Here is a 20,121-nt window from a genome sequence, read left to right on the forward strand (position 1 = left end):
CATTTTGCCTAGGAACTAGATGTTCCTTAGCCAGCTGAGAATGCCAAGGCCTTTACGACCAAATTCTGCGCTGTATAAACTGGTGGCAGTTCTACGGACGCCAATAGACCTGTGCTGCTTATGGAGAACGGGGTGAGGCCAGAATTCGATCATCAGACAGAACAGCAGAAGGATACCCTAGATGGCAGTGAGAACTCCAGACCTCTGAGTGGGGTAGGAGGGCAAGAGAGAGAAGAGCCCCTTCGGTGTAGAATTCAGGACTACTGGCCCTGCCACCCCAGGGCAAGGAACAGCACTGGGTAGTTAGCCAGGTCCATGCTCAAGTGGATTTGCCTTCCTGAGAGGCATCAAGGAATGGAGGCAGGAGCAGGGGAGGTCTAGAAATCCTGAGTCCCATTGTCATAGGGTCAAGTCTGCCCTTCATCCCCGGACATTGATAAACAGAGGGCCATGCAGTCTGCTCTGTGTGGGAGTTTCAGACAAGAACTCCTGTCTGCTCCAAATGGAGATTACAGACGCTCCTGATACTTCTTGTAACAACGGGGATGGGGGTGATGATTCCCTGTGCGTTTTGCCAACAATTGACTCCCCACCCCCCACACACTACTGATGCATGCCTAACTGGCTACCGCCTTCCACCCCAGAGGTGGCTGCATGTCAGTGGGGCTGCGTGTGTATATATGTAAAAAGCACTCTAGAAGCGTAAGCTATTAGCACTGCAATCCTCCACGTGCTACAGCAGAGGCTTTCAGCCTTTTTTTGTTTGCAGACCCTACTAAATTTCAAATGGAGGTGCAGATTTCTTTGGAAATCTTAGAGACAGTCTGTGAACCCCAGGGGACTGCGGACCACGGGTTGGAAACCACACTGTGCTACAGGCTGGGATTCCCTGGGACTGGAGTGATTCATTCTCCAAGCAGCCCGAGGCTGAGCTGAGCCAATAATTCAGATAGTTCTTGCAAATGTTTCTGTCTCGGTGGTTTTGATAGCAAAGAGCCTGCTGCGAGTACCCAACCTTCTTACAGGGGCAGCTGGCTGGGATCCATGAGTTAAGCCACGTGATATTGTTCCTGATCCCTGGTTGTCAGCGCATGCAAGTGCGCCCGGTGTGAATGTTGTCACATTTGCTTTCTGCAAATGCTGGCCCCTGTGCTTCTGAATCCTGCTCCCCACCAACGTCCATGCCAGGACTCTTGGCCCTGTGTACGTTCACGGGAGGTGAGCGCTAGAGAGTTGAGGGTAGCTGAAACAAAGTCCTTTAAGAATGTGGGTGGATATTTGTCTCTGCCCAGTTGCAGGCAGAGACATCACCACTATGGAAACAGGATTCCCATTAGAGCTGGGGGATATTTTTTTTTGGCAAATTGTTTTTCATTGAAAAATGCATGGGGGGGGGAGCTATTAATTGAATTTGGGTGATATTCAGCAAATAGTGTTGGATGAAAATACTTTTTTTTTAAAAACTCAAAATGTTTCGTGTAGACTTTTTTATTCGAAATGGCGTTTCAATTTCATATTTGGCCAGGTTTAAAAAAAAAAACAGGATGAAAACACTGCAAAAATCTGCATTGAAATGAAACACACACCCCTCATATCAAGTCAATTCAATTCATGTTGGTCAATTCAAAAGGAAATCCTTTTTGTGTTTTTCAATTTGTTGACAAATTTTGAAGTCATTTTGGTTCAAATCAAACCAGAATTTGGGGGGGATTTTTTGGTTCGGGCCCTGAACCAAAAATCCTGTCATTCACTCAGCTCTAATTCTCATAGACTTCTCCCCCTTTCTCTTCCAGATTTCTGTCCTTTAGCTGCTCCAGAAGGGAGTTGTGGGGTGTATATCTTCCCCTAAAAACTGCACCATAACCACAGGAGAAAGCCAGGGGCTAGAGACATGGGCACAGATCTGCTGTGCCTCCCTACCCTCCAATGCTCCTGGGCCTTAGCAGGGAGCACAGAAGGGAGAAGGATCTGAAAGGGAGAATAGAGGCTGAAATACCCATTGAATGAACTTCTGCTTTCCATTAAACCCATGAAAAACAAAAGCCGCTCCATTGATTCAAGTGGAGTTGCTCTGGATTGACAGTGGTGTAAATGAAAGTGAGTCTGGCCCAGTCGGTTGTTCCCTAGGAGTCTGATTCTGATCCTACATGGCTTTCACCCCAGGATGACTCCACTGACTAAAAGTGCACTCACTCTGGATTCATGTTGGTGTGAGAGCAGACCCAGGGTTTGCAATTAGCAGTGGGGGTGGGGAAGGGGAATAAGAAGTGTGGCCACCATGGAACCAGAGTCAGTCGAGTAACTATGCTAGTTAGGGTCTGATACTGGAGAGCTTTGGGGGTTTCAATGGTTGCAGGATCAGTCTGTGAATGGACACCATAGTGGTGGAGAGCTTGCTATAGTATGATTATTTTTTCAGTAGGGGAATTGGATCCTGATTCTTCATTTATACTGGTGTAAATCAGGAGTCACTCCAGTTTATTAGTCGTAGTAATTACAGTGTCCAGAGTCCCGAGCTGAAGTCAGGGACCCATTGTGCTGGGTGCTGCACAGAGACAGATCCAGCCTCAACGTGTTCATAGGTTACATCAGTGGCCCCCAAACTTCTTAGGGCTGCGTCTCCCCTTACCCCTGTCTGTGCACCCCCCTACACACCCCTGGAGCTGGGAGCAGGGCACAGCTGTGGGAGGGGTGCAGATGGGGTAAGGGGGCCGAGGCTGGGACTACAGGGATGGAGATGGAGTCAGGAGTGGAGTCGCAACCGGGCTGCGGTGGGGGCTGGCAGCTGGGCCTGTGGCTGGGGGTGGGGCTGGAGCAGAGCTTGGTGCGGGGAGGGGCTGGGTGGTGCTCCCTCCCCATCCCCCATGGAGCTGGTCCAGACCCATTGCACCCTTCTGAAGTTCCCGCTGTGCCCCTCTAAGGGAGTGCACCCCACCCTTTGGGGACTTCTGGGCTAAATAGATGAGACAGACAAAGAGGTGGGAAGGAAACAAGGGTCAGATTGTAAAATATCTCAGTATCCAATGTGCAGTTCCTTCAGACATCAGGCTGCTTATTTTAGTGCCTAAAAGGGAACTAAGCTTTTGTGAAAACTCTGACCCTATGGTACTTGCCTGAGGACACACAGGGAGTCCGTGGCAGAATCAAACCCTCATCTCCCGAGTACTAGGGCAGTGCCTGGTCCTCAAGCCCAGCCTTCTGCTTTAAGGTTCCCTGAGACTTTGTGAAATGATGTTGTACCCCCTCCATTTCTCCCTCTTCTTTTGTTCCCCAAACATCCCTCTCTTCCCCTCCTCCCAGATCCCATGTCCCTCCATCCTCCTGGCAGCGGAGCAGCTCTTTGACTTTTCCATCAGTAACTCTAAAGAGCAGGTTTGAACAAGGTCGGTCTCCCTGCTCCCCACCACCCAGCTCCAAACCAGGCAAATCTCATTGATTACAACAGCTCAGGAAATATCTGGTGTTTTGCTGTCAGGATGATAATAACATTGCTGCGGTGAATGGGCTGCTGCAGGCCTGACCCAGGCCACCTGCAGGGTCTGTTTAATTGCATTTAATGACAACTCCCGTACGGAGACGCGGTGCCAGAGAGATTTATTTTCTGTCACACTGGCGAAGCACAACAGCTAAAAATATAATTTGCACTGAGCATGTCCCCCCACCCCCACCCCCCCGTCTCTCCTTAAATCATTTTAATAAATAACAGATCAGGTGAAGTGGAGACCATCAGTCTGAAGTGGGGGGGGGGGAAGAGTTAACTCAGAGGAAATAACAGCAGTAAGGCCATGCTGTTTGTTCCACCACCCCCGGGGTCTGCTATATAGGAAATACGGTTTGTTTAATTTACAGCCTGGAAGCGCAGCTGGGGATCTCTCCAGGAAAAGCCAGCCTCCTCCATGATCGCTTGCAGCTAAGCACCTCAATCCCCATTCTCTCTGACTGGGCCATTTCCAACGTGCTCGCAGCCCAGTTTAGATCCTGTCTATATCTGTGGCAAGTTTCAAGGGAAGCTATGGTGGACTCCAGCGCCATTGCTTGCAACAGCTGTAGAGAGGCAATTGTTCCCAAATTAGTATTTACTTACTGCACTCTGATTTCCCCCCACCCTATTAAATTCTGAATAAGCTGGCTTCTGACTGCTTGCAATTTGACCTTTTTTTCCCCTAAACATGTGCATGAATTTAGCAACCTGATAGGCCAGCACTGATTCCTTTGGGGATCAAATTAAAGTGGGATTTCTGATTGGTTCCCAGTCTCTGACCTGAAGGGGGATTCCCCTGCCTCAGGTGGTTTTTCCTGAGTTTTGCCAATATTTTCAAGAGTCTGAAAACATCCCAAATCAGAGCGCAAGGTGGAAATCTCAATTTTTTTTTGTGAACTGGGGAAAAAATTGTTTTAGGGCCATTGCAATGTTTTGTTTTGATTTTTGACTTTTGTTCAACTTTTTAAAATGTAATTAGACTAAATTTCCAAACAATGGCAGTTTGGAATGGACAAACCGGACATTTTTTTGTTTTGAAAATGCCAAAACAAAGCATCCTGATAAAAAAACAATTTAAATTCCATCATTTTTTGAAGTTGGAAGAGCCTTAAAACTGACCCTATTTCACAAACAGTTTCCGTTTTGACAAATCTGCATTTTTTTTTTTTAAACAAGAACACTTTTGGTCAAAAGATTCCTGACCCGCTTTAATTATGGAGCCCCCTTCCCATCCCCCCGCCACCCCCAGCCAGTTGAAAAGCACAGCCCTGAAGTTTGAGAGCGTCTTCAAAGAGTTTTCTCTTCCCCTCTTAAAGTCACTTGGCTTGAAAGCTAGGCACAAGCCTAGCCCACACATGGCTGTGTGTTTTGTCCTTATTCTGTCAAACACCCGTTGATTTAAAAGGGAATTTGTGTTTTAAAAAAAAAAAAGGCCAGATTCTGATGATCTTATGCTGAATGGCTATTAGCCAGCATGGGCAGGGAGGGTGTCCCTAGCCTCTGTTTGCCAGAAGCTGGAAATGAACAACAGGGAAAGGATCACTTGGTGATTCCCTGTTCTGTTCATTCCCTCTGGGGCACCTGGCATTGGCCACTGTCGGAAGACAGGATACTGGGCTAGACGGACCTTTGGTCTGACCCAGTCTGGCCGTTATGTTCTATGAATAGTACTTTACTCCTTCACGATAATTATTTTTTATCTGTATTGCTCCAGTGTCTAGGAAATCCCAGTCGTGGACCTGGATCCCACTGTGCTAGGCACTGTACAAACACCGAACAAAAAGATGCCCCAAAGAGCTCACAATCTAAGGGCCTGCCTATCCTGTCATCGCAGGGTGTGGTTACAGCTCACGTAGATACAGCCAAGCTAGCTTTCGTCTAGCTAGTTTGGGTACCTGAGCAACGAAGCCACGGCAGCTGAATTTGTACAGCTCTCACTGAAGGACACGCTCCTGGGCTTCACTGCCCTGGGGCCCGAGCTGGCACGCTTAAAGCTAGCTCAGGATGCCTGCCCGAGCTGCAGCCACACCCGGTGATCGCACCATAAACATACCCTTTGTGTAAGACAAAAGACAACAAGTGGATATGAAATTGATGGAGCATTTTGCAGAGGAAGGTGCTACATGATGTGAGTGTGGGTGGTCGCTCTGGCCTTAAGGAAGCCCTCTGGCTTTGCCTCAATGCTCCATTTCACACTAGTGTAGTGCTCATTGACTGCCGCCTCCCAAGGGACTTTAGGCGGTTGAGAGAAATTGGCCTTTTTAGCCATAGAATAGGCATTCAGCCATGCACTCCCTGCTGTCTAGTTCATGTCTGTCTCTCAGGCACTAGCCAGCTACTCCCTTTGAAGTCACCTGCGTATGTCAGGGCAGAATTGAGCCTATTTCCCAGTCTTCAGTAGCAGCATATGAAACAAAGAAAGGTCGTTTCAGTCGCAAAATCCAGGTAATAACCAGCATCGGGTGAGGTCCTTACATCAACCTGGTGTCGAGTAACACCTGGACAGCAGCTCCAGCCCGTCACCTGGACAATGCAGGCAGGACTATTCTCACTATTAAATAAGACCACCTGGGCATCGCCTGATATCTTTATCAGCTCTAGCCATTGCAAACACTTGCACTACCCGGGCTAGTACAATGGACTTATCTCCTAAGCAGCACAAACTCCCAGATTAAAATGCCCATCTGGAGTCAGACTCAAAAGTCCATAGAGAGCCCACCAGGAAAAACTGAGTTCAGTGACTGGGTTGTTTGCTTGTTTAAGGGCGTGACCTTTCTCAGCACCAGCAATCTGACTCTTCACTGAGAGAACATTTCCTCCTCCCCCAGGGAGAGTTTGTAACAGACACGGCTTTGCAAAGCTAAGGCCAGAGCAGCCTGGGTTTCTGGATGAGGGGAGATGACAAAAAATATGAACCTGCTCTTGTTAACTGTGTTCACACAGGGACAGTTGAAGATCAGACCGAAGGGAAGAACGATGCAGGGTAGATGCCCCCACCTGACCTTTCCACGGCTCAGGTACGTCCGCCTCAGCCTCACCCCAAGGGTAGCATTGGCACAGAATAGCTGTAGGCCTTGCCTTATGAGTTGTCACTGCCCCATCATATGCTGTCCAAGAGATGTGCAAGACATTAAGAGAAGAGAGCTGGAAGGTGGAAGCGAAGCTGAACCAGGAGAGAAAGTATGATCATGCCCAGAAGATCCAGGGAAGACGAAGGGGAGGAAAGAGCATCACTAGTAAGCAAACCACAATAATTTCACTCACTCAGTAGGCTTAGGCTGGATTCAAGGAGACGCCAAGAAACTCCAGTGGTCCTATTATCTTGTTTTTCTCTTCTCTACGTGACTGCTTCCTTCTAGCGTTCCCAAATACGTATTCCATTGACTCACTTCGGTCAGCCTGGGACACAACCGGGAGCTGGGCAAGTTGACAGTGCTTTGCACAGCAGCGCACCACCAGGAGAAGCTGGGGGTGGAGGGGCTACGTGAGCAGGAGGTCCTGCCGAGCCCCCGTGCGCTTGAAACAATGTGATCTGCATCCTCCTAGGGGGTGTGGGCCCCTTGCTGCGAGAACGGAGCGGGAAGTTTTAGTGAACAACCCCCTGACGTAGGACAGGTTACAATGAGATGTGGGACTGACCCATGGAGAGCACTGTGGAGAGGGTATTGGCCCACGGGGGGCAGGATCTGTCCCCAGAATGACAAGCAAGGGCCTGCAGGAGGTGGGGAAAGGTGACAGACAAAAAAACTAAAGAGCTTTTCCTAAGGCGTAAGGAAGAAGCACTGACACTCAAGGTCTGGCTCTGTGTGGAAGACTAGTGATTTTGTTGTTCTGACTTATAAAAGTGACAACAAATCATAGCCTGCCAAACAGCACGGACCACAGCCACCCACCGACAGGACACGTCTCCATACAGCACAAATCTAACCACCATACGGCCCGGACTCCAGCTGCCCACCGACAGGACACGCCACTGTACTGCCCAAACTCTAGCCACCATACGGACCGGACCCCGACCACCCATTAGCAGAACACGCCGCCATACAGTCCCAGTCCCATGTTAACTCTCATGCTGAAAATTAACCTTAGGTTTAAGTGCTTCAGCGGATCTGGGCTTTAGACTGTAACTCTCCAGGGCAGGCATTGTGAGTTGTTCTAAGACCCCGCTCCTGTTCCCTGGGAAGTCAGTGGGAGTTTTGTCAATGATAGCAGGAGTATCTTGGTAAAGCGCCATGTACATTTACTTCTCTGCACTAAGGAGTTCTGTTCCTGTTATTGCTAATAACATTTCACTCCCACCTTCCATCCCTACCATTCACAGCATTTGGAAAAGGAAGGGCAGTTTCCTCATCCCCACTTGCAGATGGAGAAAGGCAAAGTGATTTGGCCAAGGCCTCATAGCAAGTCAGTGACACAGCTGGGACTAGAACCCTTAAGAACAATAAGAGCTTCTGGGTGCTGAAGTCTTTGGAAAATCTGGGTCTTATCTAGGTGCCTGACTGGACACTGAGCTCTGGCTGTGATAGGGTCTCTCTCTGCTTGCTAATGCCAGATGCTGACTCCTCCAGTCATGGGCAGAGAAGGCCTGGCAGACCCCATTACGCTGGCCCTTAATTTTTATTGGGGTTTTGAAAACCTAAAAGATAGAGGGTAAGAATTTTAATAGCACCTAAGTGACTTAGGAGCCTAAGTCCCATTGACTTTTGTTGAGACTTAAGGGCTATTGAAAATGTTACCCTACAAATATAGATACCTATGCAGACTTTATAGGGAACCGATACAGCATGTATGAAAGGACAAAAGAAGTCCATTGATCTCCTAATCCCTGTCTTTAAGGTTACAAACATAGACTGCACTCCCAGCAGCCACATAGTCCATAACTCCAGGCTGTCGGGGGTTCCCATGTTTCTTTGTTTGCGGTTGGTACTGAATGGAAAGCATTCTTTAGCCCTTAGAACACAAGATTGGAACTCAGGACTCCTGGGTCCTATTTCCAGTTCTGACACTGACTTGCTGTGTGACCTTGGAGAGAAAGTCTCTCCCTTTGCCTGTGTTTCTATTTCCCTATCTGTAAACTAAAGATAACAATTTCCACCTCTTACAGTAATGATGTCACATATGCTGCTATCTAGCTAAATATGTCTCTGTCCCCCATCACTGTAGTACCTGAGCACCTCACAATCATTAATATATTGATCCCCACAGTCCCAAGAGTGGTATCTACAGACAGATAACAGCACAGGGTAGACTGAGTGCTTCGCCTAAGGATACACAGGAAGATGGTAGCTGAACCAGGGACTCCTTGCATCTCAGTCTGGTACACTGTCCACAACACCATTCTTCCTTCCACCCACTAATCGGTCCTTCCTGTTTGTGGAGGGTTGGGTTCTCTGATCCTCAGCTGGAAGGCTTCTTACCCATTGCTGTTATTGTTCTGGAAGGGCAGTGAGATGGAAGCTGAAGCAACGTTTACACCAGGAAACCCAGTGCCAAAGAAATTCAACAGCTCCATAACACAGCAGCCTGTGATGATGCACCAAAGGACAGGCCTGTTCCCCCGTGCCCACCCGCTGCGTGCAACTCTCACTCCAGTCATGAGAAATTAAGTCTGCAAAAATTCAGCCGCTAATGTTCAAAATTGCCAGGCTTGTGCCTAATGGAAAGGAAATAACATTCATTTACCGTTAGCCAACGTGCCTCTCCACCTCCCTTGTCTGCCACTGGCTGATCAAAAACCCTTCTTCACAGGTAGCTGTGGCCTCAGTGCCCTATTTAAGCAGAGGGAATAATGTCATCGCAAGCCTTAATGATTAAAGTAGTTATAGGACAAAAGCCCCTGCGGTGAGTTGGATATTGGGTCACTCTCCCTGCTAATGTCACACTGCCATTTCTTGGTATTTTTAGAATTCTCCCCTTTGTCGAGCAAATTTATTCTTCAGCTGCTTAAAAGCACAGGGGATGTTGTCCTTTAACAGCCTAGTAGCAACAGGCTGGCTTCCACTGGCTCCTGGAAATTGGCCATGGCCGTGAAAGCTGCTTGGAGACTGAGATTATGAACTAAAGAGAAACCTGACTGCAACCCCACAGCCAAACTGCGGGAAAGTTCTCAGCCAGACCCAGTCATCAGCCTCAACCGTTCACACTAGAACCAGCTGAATACAAAGACTTGGACACGTTTGGCAATTTTATCCCAAGTGACATAGGAGTCCCTTTTCAAAAGTGATTTAGGCACTTAACAAGCCTAACTGAAAGCCAAAGGACTTAGGCGCCTAAATCATTTAGAAGCTTTTGGAAATTTGACCCCAGATCCAAACCCCTCCACACTTTGGGGAAAGTGGAGTGGAAATGAGGGGTTCCAGACCCATGATCGCACCATGTCACCGTGGTTCTGAATCAGACATCCAACCCCTTTTATTATCTATTTATGGTAGCACCCAGAGGCCCCACCATGGATCCAGACCCCAGCACACTCTTTGTCTTGTCTACAGACAAAGAGTGAGACATAGGCTGTACCCCCAGAGAGCTGGAAGTCTTAATAGAGAAGGCATAGATTATTATCCCCATTTTACAGGTGGGGAACCGATGCCCAGTGGGATTAAGTGAAGTTCCCAAGATTGCACACGGACTCTATGGCAGAGATGGGAACTGAACACAGACCTCCTAAGTGCCACTTCAGTGCCTTAACCACAAGGACAGCCCTCCATTTGCTTTTCAGAGCACTGTCTTTATTCCAGTGAAGGCGCTTGCATAACCACTCCCGCAGTTGGTACTGTGTAATTCAGCTTGTCTGAAAGGGAACATGAAACGGCAATATAGAGAAATTAACTCCCCCCGGGCACACAGCCCTGTCGAACTGTCTCATTTTCACCTTCTCTTCATCCCCTCTGGTATTTGAGTTCCCGGTATATTTGCAGAGCACTGCAGAGGGTTTTATCTGCACCATAGTGACCATCTCTTAGGCAGCACTTTGCAAGCATCCTACCTGCCAGGGGCATGACAGCTCAGACCGCAGAGCCTTCTGTTAAGTCAGTGGTTCAAATCCGCCCCTTGCCAGCCATGGACGAAAGTTGCTTCTGAACGTTGTTTGGTAGCCTGGCAGAAATGAGATGATCAGGCAACAGACCTGTCCTAGGAAGTTACAAACTGTACGTAAAGCTTCAGCCCACATATGGCGCTTAATTTGTGCCAGGGCAGAGCCCTGGGACCTCTGGGCTTGGCAGTTCATAGCCTTGGCACCTCTGTATGAAAGTAAAAAAACTGCTTGAGCCCCAGGACCTGTTTCATTACAAATGAAGCACTGCTCACACAGCTGAGATAAGAGAGCAGTTTGCCCTATATATGAGTTGATCACATTCCAAGGGAGGACAGGCGCACGTACCCCTCCTCTGTAAGGGCAGTGACTCCTCCTCATGGACCAAGTCCCAACACTTGGAGCTTTTCCATCACATCCAGCAAATCTGGTTACTTCCTGTGACCTTGGCCACTGAGACATGGGCAAGGTCAGCACTGATTCGTCCCGAATCTCTTTGAAGAAGGGATGCTTGTCCAAGTTATCCAGGAGGTACAGAGTTCATTGACAACAGACCTCCACAACACGAAGTACGCCCACCAAGAAAGCCCTCTGCCCTGAACCATAGCTAGGCTAAAGAGGCGGCTCATTTCCGAAAGCCAAAGGCATTGCACCTGCTTACACCACAGCCAAATTTGACCCGTGGCTGCTGGTCCTGGAATCAGAAGCTGCGGAGGTGGCTCCCTGTGCCTATCCCAAGGAGATTTGCTCACACTTTCCTGGGCCAGGTGCTATTCACTGGCTGTCCCCTTCCCTCATTGCAGGGTTCCAGCCCAGCAGAAGTGGGAGCTGCGGCATTCAGAATCATCTCCAATGACCGGAGGGAAGAAATGCCCTTTGTCAGTGTAACAAGGTAGTGGCCTCTTATGGCCAGAGGAATAATCACCCAGTTCCTGGGTCCTGGGAAAGTGGATGATGGCCTCACAGCAGTCATTTAGAGAGAGGAAGTTGGTCCTGGGGATGAGTCAGTGTCTGGCAGAGGAAAGATGTAGGAAAACCCCAGATCACTGTTCCTTCAAGGGCCCAGAACCAGGAGCCCTGTAGACTTCAGTAGCTCAGCCAGAGGTTACAGGAGTGGGTGGGTGCAGTTCTGTAGCCTGCAGCATGCAGGAGGTCAGACTAGATTATCATGATGGTCCTTTAAGGTCTAGGAATCTAGGTGTGAGCAGGTCAAGGCTCCCCTCTCTCCCAGTCAAGCACAGACAAGTGTTTGGGGTTATTAGACCCACCTGGGAAGGATTAAGAGACTGATTAGATGAGTAGGCATGGGAGGCTCCAAGCCCCCACATAGGGAGATGCTCAGGGGGGAGAAACAGCCTCAGGAAGGAAGACTGTGCAAACAACCCCTGATTTTGAGGGGTTCAGCTACAGTCCAGTGAGGCCAGAACTTAAAGCCACGGTCCCAAGAATCAGAACTGTGGCACCCTAGATGTGAGGGGTTGAGCCGCACGATGGGGAGGCAGGACTGCCCCTGAGGGAAGAGTGTACAGGCTAGGAAGGCATGGACTGGGAATGCACAGGCCCCATGGGGGTGTGCTGTGAAACCTTAAAAATAAAAGGGGAAGTGAGTAATTTGAATAAATTATACCCCACCTTCCCCTAGGGGAAGGGGAATATTGTTTTAAAGACTCTGAGTATATGAGAATTCTTTTGGGGCTCAGAAGAAAATTGAGGCAGCGTGCAAGCAGGACCACCTCGGGCCACAAGGGGGTGCCCTCAATGGCATCTGTCTACAGTCAGTCAGTTAAAGGAGACAGGGACTATACACGCTTCCCACATGTGATGCCTGCAGGGAGCAACTTTATTGTCCTTGCGTTGGGCAGTTGTTGCACTTCTGATGCTGTCAGTGGAAGGAGCTTCTGAGAGCAAGGAGTGAGGACATGGAGGGATTTGGATGGAAAGAAGTTGGAGCACCCCCCGCGTTGGTCCCTCATTATATCTTCGCTTGTTCTCAGCATCGCCACTAAGCCAATTTCTTTATTCATAGCACAGATGTTTCTAGAGGCTGCGACTGCCCTAAGATGAATGGAAGGTGCCAGACGCCTTTGATGGAGCAGCTGGAGTAAGGCTTTGGTGTAAGTACCCAGTTGTGGGCCTGAAGGAGCCTGTAGGGTGCTCCCCTAGATGCCACCTGCCTCTCGTCGGAAGGGCGTTATGACGGAGTATAAATTAATGGACACTTCAGATTAAAGTGTCAGTGCATCTGATCACTATAGCAACATGAAGAGGCAGGGAGGAGAGGAAATGTGCTTCCCCCAATGTCTTTACCTTGAAATTGCAACTCATCCAGGCTTTTAAGTACCCCAGCTTTCCCGTGTGGATGCTCACACACAAGGACACGTGTTCACACAGAATATTCTCACTTGTATGCACACGCCTCCAGGCATGCCCACACAGACCATGCTGTCACACATCTGCTCGTGTACGTACAGACGTGCACGCAGATGGAGACTCCCCAACCCTTAAGGGAATACAGTGACCCCATCCCACACCTGCGCACACTGACTTCCGGCATGTATTCACTCGTGCACACACAGACGCTAATGCACACCCACTGTTCTCAGACATATACAAACACAGGTGCACAGGCACATGCATTCTCTCCTGTGTGCACAAGAGACACGGGCACACTCACATAAACACCCCTACACAGCCACTGTATCCTGCACACCCACGTTCAGCCCAGAACTGTACTGGTGCACGCCAACCCATGCCAAGGATGCATGGACACTCGTGCTCACTTACAAACATCCACGTACTCTTGCGCACTAAGCCACTCAGAACTTTGGCACCTGCCACACACAAATCCTGCTGTCTCACATGCGCAATCACCACCTCACGTGGGAGTTAAGGCACAGACCCCCCTCCCCCCCAGCCCTGATTCTCAGAGACGTGGAGCACCTGCTGCCCCCACTGACTTGAGGTGGAAATCCAGCTAATGCTGTTTGTTATGCAAAAAGCAGTTTCTTAGCAACTAAAATCATATTCTCTGTAAAGGCAACACCCGTTAGCAGGATAATCCCAGGTAATTCCAGACAAGACAAAACAACATCAGGCTAATGGGGGCAGCTATAAATAAAACAGAACGAGTAAAATTCACCCCGTGCAGATGCCCAGCACGAGGCATCTGAGCCCTCAAAATAGGTCTCATTAACTGTGCTGGCCCTCTGAGCAGGGCTGAATCTCACCCATACATGAGCATCCTGCAGATGCTCATGTATGGGTGAGATTTAATTTAATTGCTTTGCTCTCATTTGGTTTGACAGTATTTTTGACCCAGATCCTCAAAAGTACTTAAGCATCTAACTCCCATGGATTTCAAATGAGCCAATTAAGATGGTGGTTTCTGAGTTGTGGACACTTGCCCATTAGGACTGAGACCCAGCAACTCACTTCAGAGAGGCCGTCAGAGAGTAGGGAGCTGAGGTCACTATGCACCTGGGCTGAACTTAAACGCCTTGAACTTCAACTTCTGCAGATGAAACGTCCTTTGGCCAATCTCCTTAATCGCCCAGTCCACTGGGGTGGCAGCTGGTTACCTACTTGTGATCCATTCTGCCACTCATCAGCAATGCAGCCAGGACAAAGTCGTGGAAATGAATGGTTCAGTTGAGGAAGGCCAGCCTGCTTTTATAACATTAATGAAACACTCTAAGAGAACTTTACAAGCAGGGAATTGTGCCTCTGCACAAAGAATACAAGTTGGGGATGATCTCTGCTGTCACCCATGTGCTTCTCTGCTCACCAGAGACTGAGAAGATCTTCAGAGGCCAAGCTCGCAGTGCCCAATTCAACCCTGGTGCAAGCAGGTGCCGCTATGCTGAAGTCAGTGCAGTTGTAGCTACTTTCACCAAGGGCTGAATTATGTATTCCTGACTCCAGTCACACAATATAAGTCAGGGTTACAAAAGATTATGCTCCTTGTCTCGTGGCAGGAGTCAGCACACACTGGTCCCAGTGGCTACTGTTACACACATTCTGATGTTTATTATCTCTAGACCACATTGTCCCAGCCAGGAGTTCATGGGACCCTCCTGAAAAACAAAAAAGTGTCATAGATCTATTACAGCTGCTGCATTTACATTTGTAAAATATACCGAGTTAGGGCTGTGCAAAGCACAGTGCATGGCACAGCTGTGTTTTTGTGATGCTGCTCCTTGTAACTACTGTATTTGGAGTTTAACCAGTTCAAGACATTTTTAAAAATAAAGATATCGGATTCAATTTATACATATTATGATGAAGTCACAGCAGAAATCTCAAAAAGCCAAGGTCCTGTCTGCTTTGAATGAAGATACAAAACACTTTTTGCAAGGCTCGTGGAAAGCCACCGTGTCTTTGGGAAAACATTTGCCTTCTCTACCCCGATGTGCATTGGGACCAGTTGACTGACCCGAAGTGGCTGCATTTCCTTCCACAGAGTCCTGTTTGATGTCACTACACAAAGCGATAGGTGCTATAGGCACATCTAAGCTGGGAGGAGAGATGGATGGAGAGACAGTGGGATGGGATGGGATGGGTAGAGAGTGGATGCTGGATGGATAGTGCGGGAGAGGGATGGGGGAACGGTGCAGGGGTGCTGTGAGCCACTGAACCCAACTATAAACCCTGTATATGACGGAAACCCCTTCAAGCCAGGGGATGCGGCAGCCCCCCCAGGACCAGCGCCTATGGAATGGGGTGGATGGGTGATGGAGGAAGACGGGGAGGTTGCATTGTTACATCCACTGACCAGAGCCCGTTGCATGCTGGGTGCGGTTGCCATCTTTGGTTGGAGGAATCCCTGGAGGTTTACCTCACATGACATAATCTTTAATTAAAGATTAATCGTCAATTCCTGGAGACTCCAGGACAATCCTGGAGGGTTGGCAACCCAAACCACCTATCCCCCAGCAGGTGTTCATGTGCACTAAATGCTGGGAACCCGCCCCGGAGCGGGAGGGCTGAACTGGGACCTCTGTAGACGCTCACGCCACGCTGAGGTTAGACAACTACATTTCCCAGAACCCCCTACGCCCACGAGCGGCCCGGCCGGCTCTCGGAGAGGCGACGTTCCCCATTGCACTGCTGGGAAATGTAGTCTCCCGCGGGCCAGGCTCCCCGATACTGGCGGCGACAGGGCGGCGACGGCAGAACTCCATTTCCCAAACTCCACCTCGCACACGCCCGGCGTCGCCCGCGGGCTCCGACAGCGGAAGCTCCTTCCCGTTGCCTGCTGGGAAAGGCGGTCTCCTGGCCGCCTGGCTCCTCCTTGCAGGCCACGGAAGGGCGGCGCCGGATAAACTACGCGTCCCAGAATTCCCCGCTCTCCCCTCAGACGCTCGGGGACGCCATTTTGTTTTGTATTAAGACCCTAAGATGGCGGCGGGGGAGCGGCACTGAAGGTTGCCGCGCCGCCGCCGCCCGAGGCCGGGGTCTCCGTTGGGCGGTCCCCGTCCCTCTCTCGCGCCCCTGCCCCGGGCCCGGCGGAGCAGCCGCCCCATGGCCAGGGGGGGCCTGGGCCGCTCGCCGTGGCCATGGACCTGCGCACGGCCGTCTACAACGCGGCCCGCGACGGGAAGCTGAAGCTGCTGCAGAAGGTGCTGGGCAGCCGGAGCCGGGAGGAGCTGGAGGCCCTGACGGCCGGGCCGGGCGGAGGGGGGACCCCGCTGCTGATCGCCGCCCGCCACGGGCACCGGGAGGTGGTGGAGTACCTGCTGGACCACTGCGGCGCCCGGGTGGAGGAGGGGGGCTCGGTCAGCTTCGACGGCGAGACCATCGAGGGGGCGCCGCCGCTGTGGGCCGCCTCGGCCGCCGGCCACCTGGCCGTGGTGCGCTGCCTGCTGGAGCGGGGGGCCTCGGTGAACCAGACCACGCTGACCAACTCCACCCCGCTGCGGGCCGCCTGCTTCGACGGGCACCTGGAGATCGTGCGCTACCTGGTGGGGGAGCGGGGGGCCGACCTGGAGGTGGCCAACCGCCACGGGCACACCTGCCTGATGATCTCCTGCTACAAGGGGCACCGCGAGATCGCCGGCTACCTGCTGGAGAAGGGGGCGGACGTCAACCGCCGCAGCGTGAAGGGCAACACCGCCCTGCACGACTGCGCCGAGTCCGGGAGCCTGGAGATCCTGCAGCTGCTGCTCCGCGCCAAGGCCCGCATGGAGCGGGATGGTTACGGCATGACCCCGCTGCTGGCTGCCAGCGTCACCGGGCACACCAACATCGTGGAGTACCTCATCCAAGGAGGGCTGCAAAACGAGGAGGGGGATGAGATGTTGGGGAATGAGGGCGGGGTCTGCACCGCCAGGGGGCGGCAGCAGAGGGGTTGTGGTAGTGGCCAGGAAACGCATCAGTGCTGCCCCGAGGAAGGGCAGCAAGAGGGCCGGAAGGGATGCTGTGCCACTAGCCAGGATGAGCAGCAGGGCCCTTTTGAGTGCTGCAGTCGGGGGGCTGCTGTAGAAGCCCTGGAGCTGCTAGGAGCCACCTTTGTGGATAAGAAGCGTGACCTGCTGGGGGCTCTCAAGTACTGGCGAAGAGCCATGGAGCTTCGGCACCAGGGGGGGCAGTACCTGAGCAAGCCTGAGCCCCGGCAGCTGGTGCTGGCTTATGACTACTCTCGGGAGGTGAGCACCCTGGAGGAACTAGAAGCCCTGATCACTGACCCGGATGAGATGCGCATGCAGGCACTTCTGATCCGAGAGCGCATCCTGGGCCCCTCTCATCCAGACACCTCGTATTACATCCGTTACCGGGGGGCAGTCTATGCTGACTCGGGCAACTTTGAACGCTGTATTAACCTGTGGAAGTATGCCCTGGACATGCAGCAAGGCAATCTGGAGCCCCTCAGCCCCATGACTGCCAGCAGCTTCCTTTCTTTTGCTGAGCTCTTCTCCTATGTGCTTCAGGACCGCTCCAAGGGCACCTTAGCTACTCAGCTGGGCTTCTCCGACCTCATGGGAGTGCTGAGCAAAGGGGTCCGGGAGGTAGAGCGGGCGCTTCTGCTTCACAAGGACCCGGTGGCTGACTCTGCACAGTTCACCAAGGCACTAGCCATCATCCTCCATCTGGTCTTTCTGCTGGAGAAGGTGGAATGCACCCCTGAGCAGGAGCACCAGAAGCGCCAGACCATCTACTGCTTGCTCAAGTGCAGTCCCAGGGCCAAGAACGGGTTCACTCCCTTGCACATGGCAGTGGACAAGGACACCACCACAGTGGGGCGCTACCCAGTGGGCAAGTTCCCATCACTCCATGTTGTGAACCTGCTGCTGGAGTGTGGGGCTGACCCAGACAGCCGTGACTATGACAACAACACCCCGCTGCACATTGCTGCCCAGAACAACTGCCCGCTGATCATGAGTGCCCTGATGGAGGCCGGGGCCCACATGGACGCCACCAACGCCTTCAAGCAGACAGCTTACGAGCTGCTGGATGAGAAGCTGCTTACCAAGAGCATGATGCAGCCCTTTAACTACATTACCCTCCAGTGCCTTGCTGCCCGTGCCCTGGACAAGCACAAGATCCCTTACAAGGGCTTCATCCCTGAGGAGCTGGAGGCCTTCATTGAACTTCATTAGGGTGGGAGGACTGAAGTCAGCAGCCTTTCCCACAGACCCGCTCATCATCCCTAAGAGGGAGGGAAATCCAAGGTCTGGGGGCAGATCCTCTCCCTGGGTGCTGGAAGCCTTCGTTGCATTGAGACAGGCTGTAGCTATTGTTCTTTCCCATCACTGAGCTTATCCTATAGGGGAAGGAAACTCAAGAGCTTGTCACTGTGGCTGTCTTGCTTCCTCTTCATCCCCAGGTGCCTGAAGCCTTCACTGAACCGAACCAAGAGGAGGCTGCAGCTGCTGCCTTTCCCCTTCGCTAACCATCTCATCCTCAAGGGAGAAGGCAATTGGGAGATTTTGCAGGAGATTCCCCTGTATCCTTCCACCTGTCCCCTTCCCATAAGTGCTGAATTAATTCGGTCATTATGCTTTAGGGTTGCTACAAATTCGCATATGTGCACCTCTTCTGTGCACCCCACCCCAAAGGACTGAACCAATAGTAATGCAAGCAAAGGAATAAAATATCCACATCTTCAATTTAATCTAGTCCCTTTTTCCTTCCCACATTTGGCACATAAGCCTAAAAGCTGGGTGGCTAGTGCCCAGCAGGGCTAGTTACCATTTGCACAACTTCCCAGCTGGGGGTGGTGATTACCCCCCCTCTCCCCCTCCCCAAGAAAAATACCCATGTAACAAGTGGTGCAAAATTGTGAGATTTTTGACTGCTGTTTGCAAAGCTGGGTTTTCTTTTTCCCTGCCAGAGCCAGGCCCTGGTCGCTCTGCAAGGTTTCTCCAATCCTGTACTTCCATTTCAAGGCCAACCTTAATAACATGGTTTTGTCAGCAAACACTGGCTTATATGAAGGAGGGGACTTCTGATTTTTTTTTTTTTTTTTAATCAATATGGCTTTGTGGCTGGCAAGAGCCTCGATCTTACCAGTTTTGCAGGGGCCAGCCCCTGTGCCTACGTAGACTTAGCTCTTCATGGACTCAGTGGGGGTTGGCCCATCTAGAATGGTCTGCAGGCCAAAACCATGTTACTTAAGCTGGTGCTTGAGATCCCCTCTTTCAAGCCATTCCAGGATCAGAGAATGTTTGCAGGGTGGACAGAGCTTGGAGGTTTCTTTAAAGCAGGTGAGCATTTGTTGCAGTGTGGGGTGACCCAGGGTTGGAGGAAAGAGCAGACAAGGAATGTTAATGAAGGATAATTTTTTTTATTTTTAAAGTTGAATGGCACTGATCCACTGGGCTTTGAAGTGTCCTGTTCTGCGAACCTCCTTTGAAAGGGCCACTGACTCTTGCTGTTTTTGGCTTTTGGTTCTTTCTGCAGCTATACTAAGTATGGTGCTAGTTTAAAGTTTGAAATAAAAATCTGACTTCATCTGGCTACTCTTGGGGTGAGCTGGTTTTGTTTAATTAGGACCTGGACAGAAGTTTGTTACCCATTGCCTCAGGGCAGATATTTGTCCACCTCAGCAGAGCCCTGCTTTGTGTTGAGCAATTGGTGCTGGCAAACATGATGCAGTCCCTGCATTTTATTTTGTCTCAGCAGGAATGACTGCTTTAGCAGTTGGAGCGAAATGCATAGCTGTAGGTGAAACAGCTGCCCCTCTGAGCTTTCAGGAGAGCAGAACTCTTGATAAATGCCCATGCACTGTGATCTAACGAAGCTGCTCTACTAGTATTTACAGGCCAGCTGAACCATAAACCTCAATAATCCAGTGTTCTCTGCCCGGTAAGGATATTGTAGAGCTGCCATTTAGTTTTGCAGTGTTAACTATTAAATGTTTTATTTATGAGGCAAGAAGGTTTAACTCTTATCAAGGTGTAAAGTGCAGGGTTAATTTAGGTACAATGTTTTCCTCCTTGTGGCTGATACGGATTAAACTGCACAAATGACTTCACTTTGTGAGCTGATGAGTGCTCCTAACTTTAAATAATAAAACAAAACAAATGCTGATGGAATGCAAATGCCTTGGAATTCTTTGATGCTAGGACTGTGTTTTTAGGATCTCAGTTTCATTGGGGTCGGGGGGCAGAGG

General features: G+C 50.7%; 1 protein-coding gene across 1 annotated transcript; it reads left to right on the forward strand.

The window, feature by feature from the left end:
- Positions 1 to 15,886: 15,886 nt before the first annotated feature.
- Positions 15,887 to 20,044, forward strand: FEM1A (fem-1 homolog A). The gene has a single exon (XM_073324088.2). The coding sequence runs from the start codon at positions 16,067 to 16,069 to the stop codon at positions 18,104 to 18,106; it is 2,040 nt and encodes a 679-aa protein (XP_073180189.1). The 5' UTR covers positions 15,887 to 16,066; the 3' UTR covers positions 18,107 to 20,044.
- The last annotated feature ends 77 nt before the right edge of the window (positions 20,045 to 20,121 follow it).

Source organism: Lepidochelys kempii, chromosome 25 (genome assembly GCF_965140285.1).
Source record: "Lepidochelys kempii isolate rLepKem1 chromosome 25, rLepKem1.hap1, whole genome shotgun sequence".
NCBI classification, from domain to species: domain Eukaryota; kingdom Metazoa; phylum Chordata; order Testudines; family Cheloniidae; genus Lepidochelys; species Lepidochelys kempii.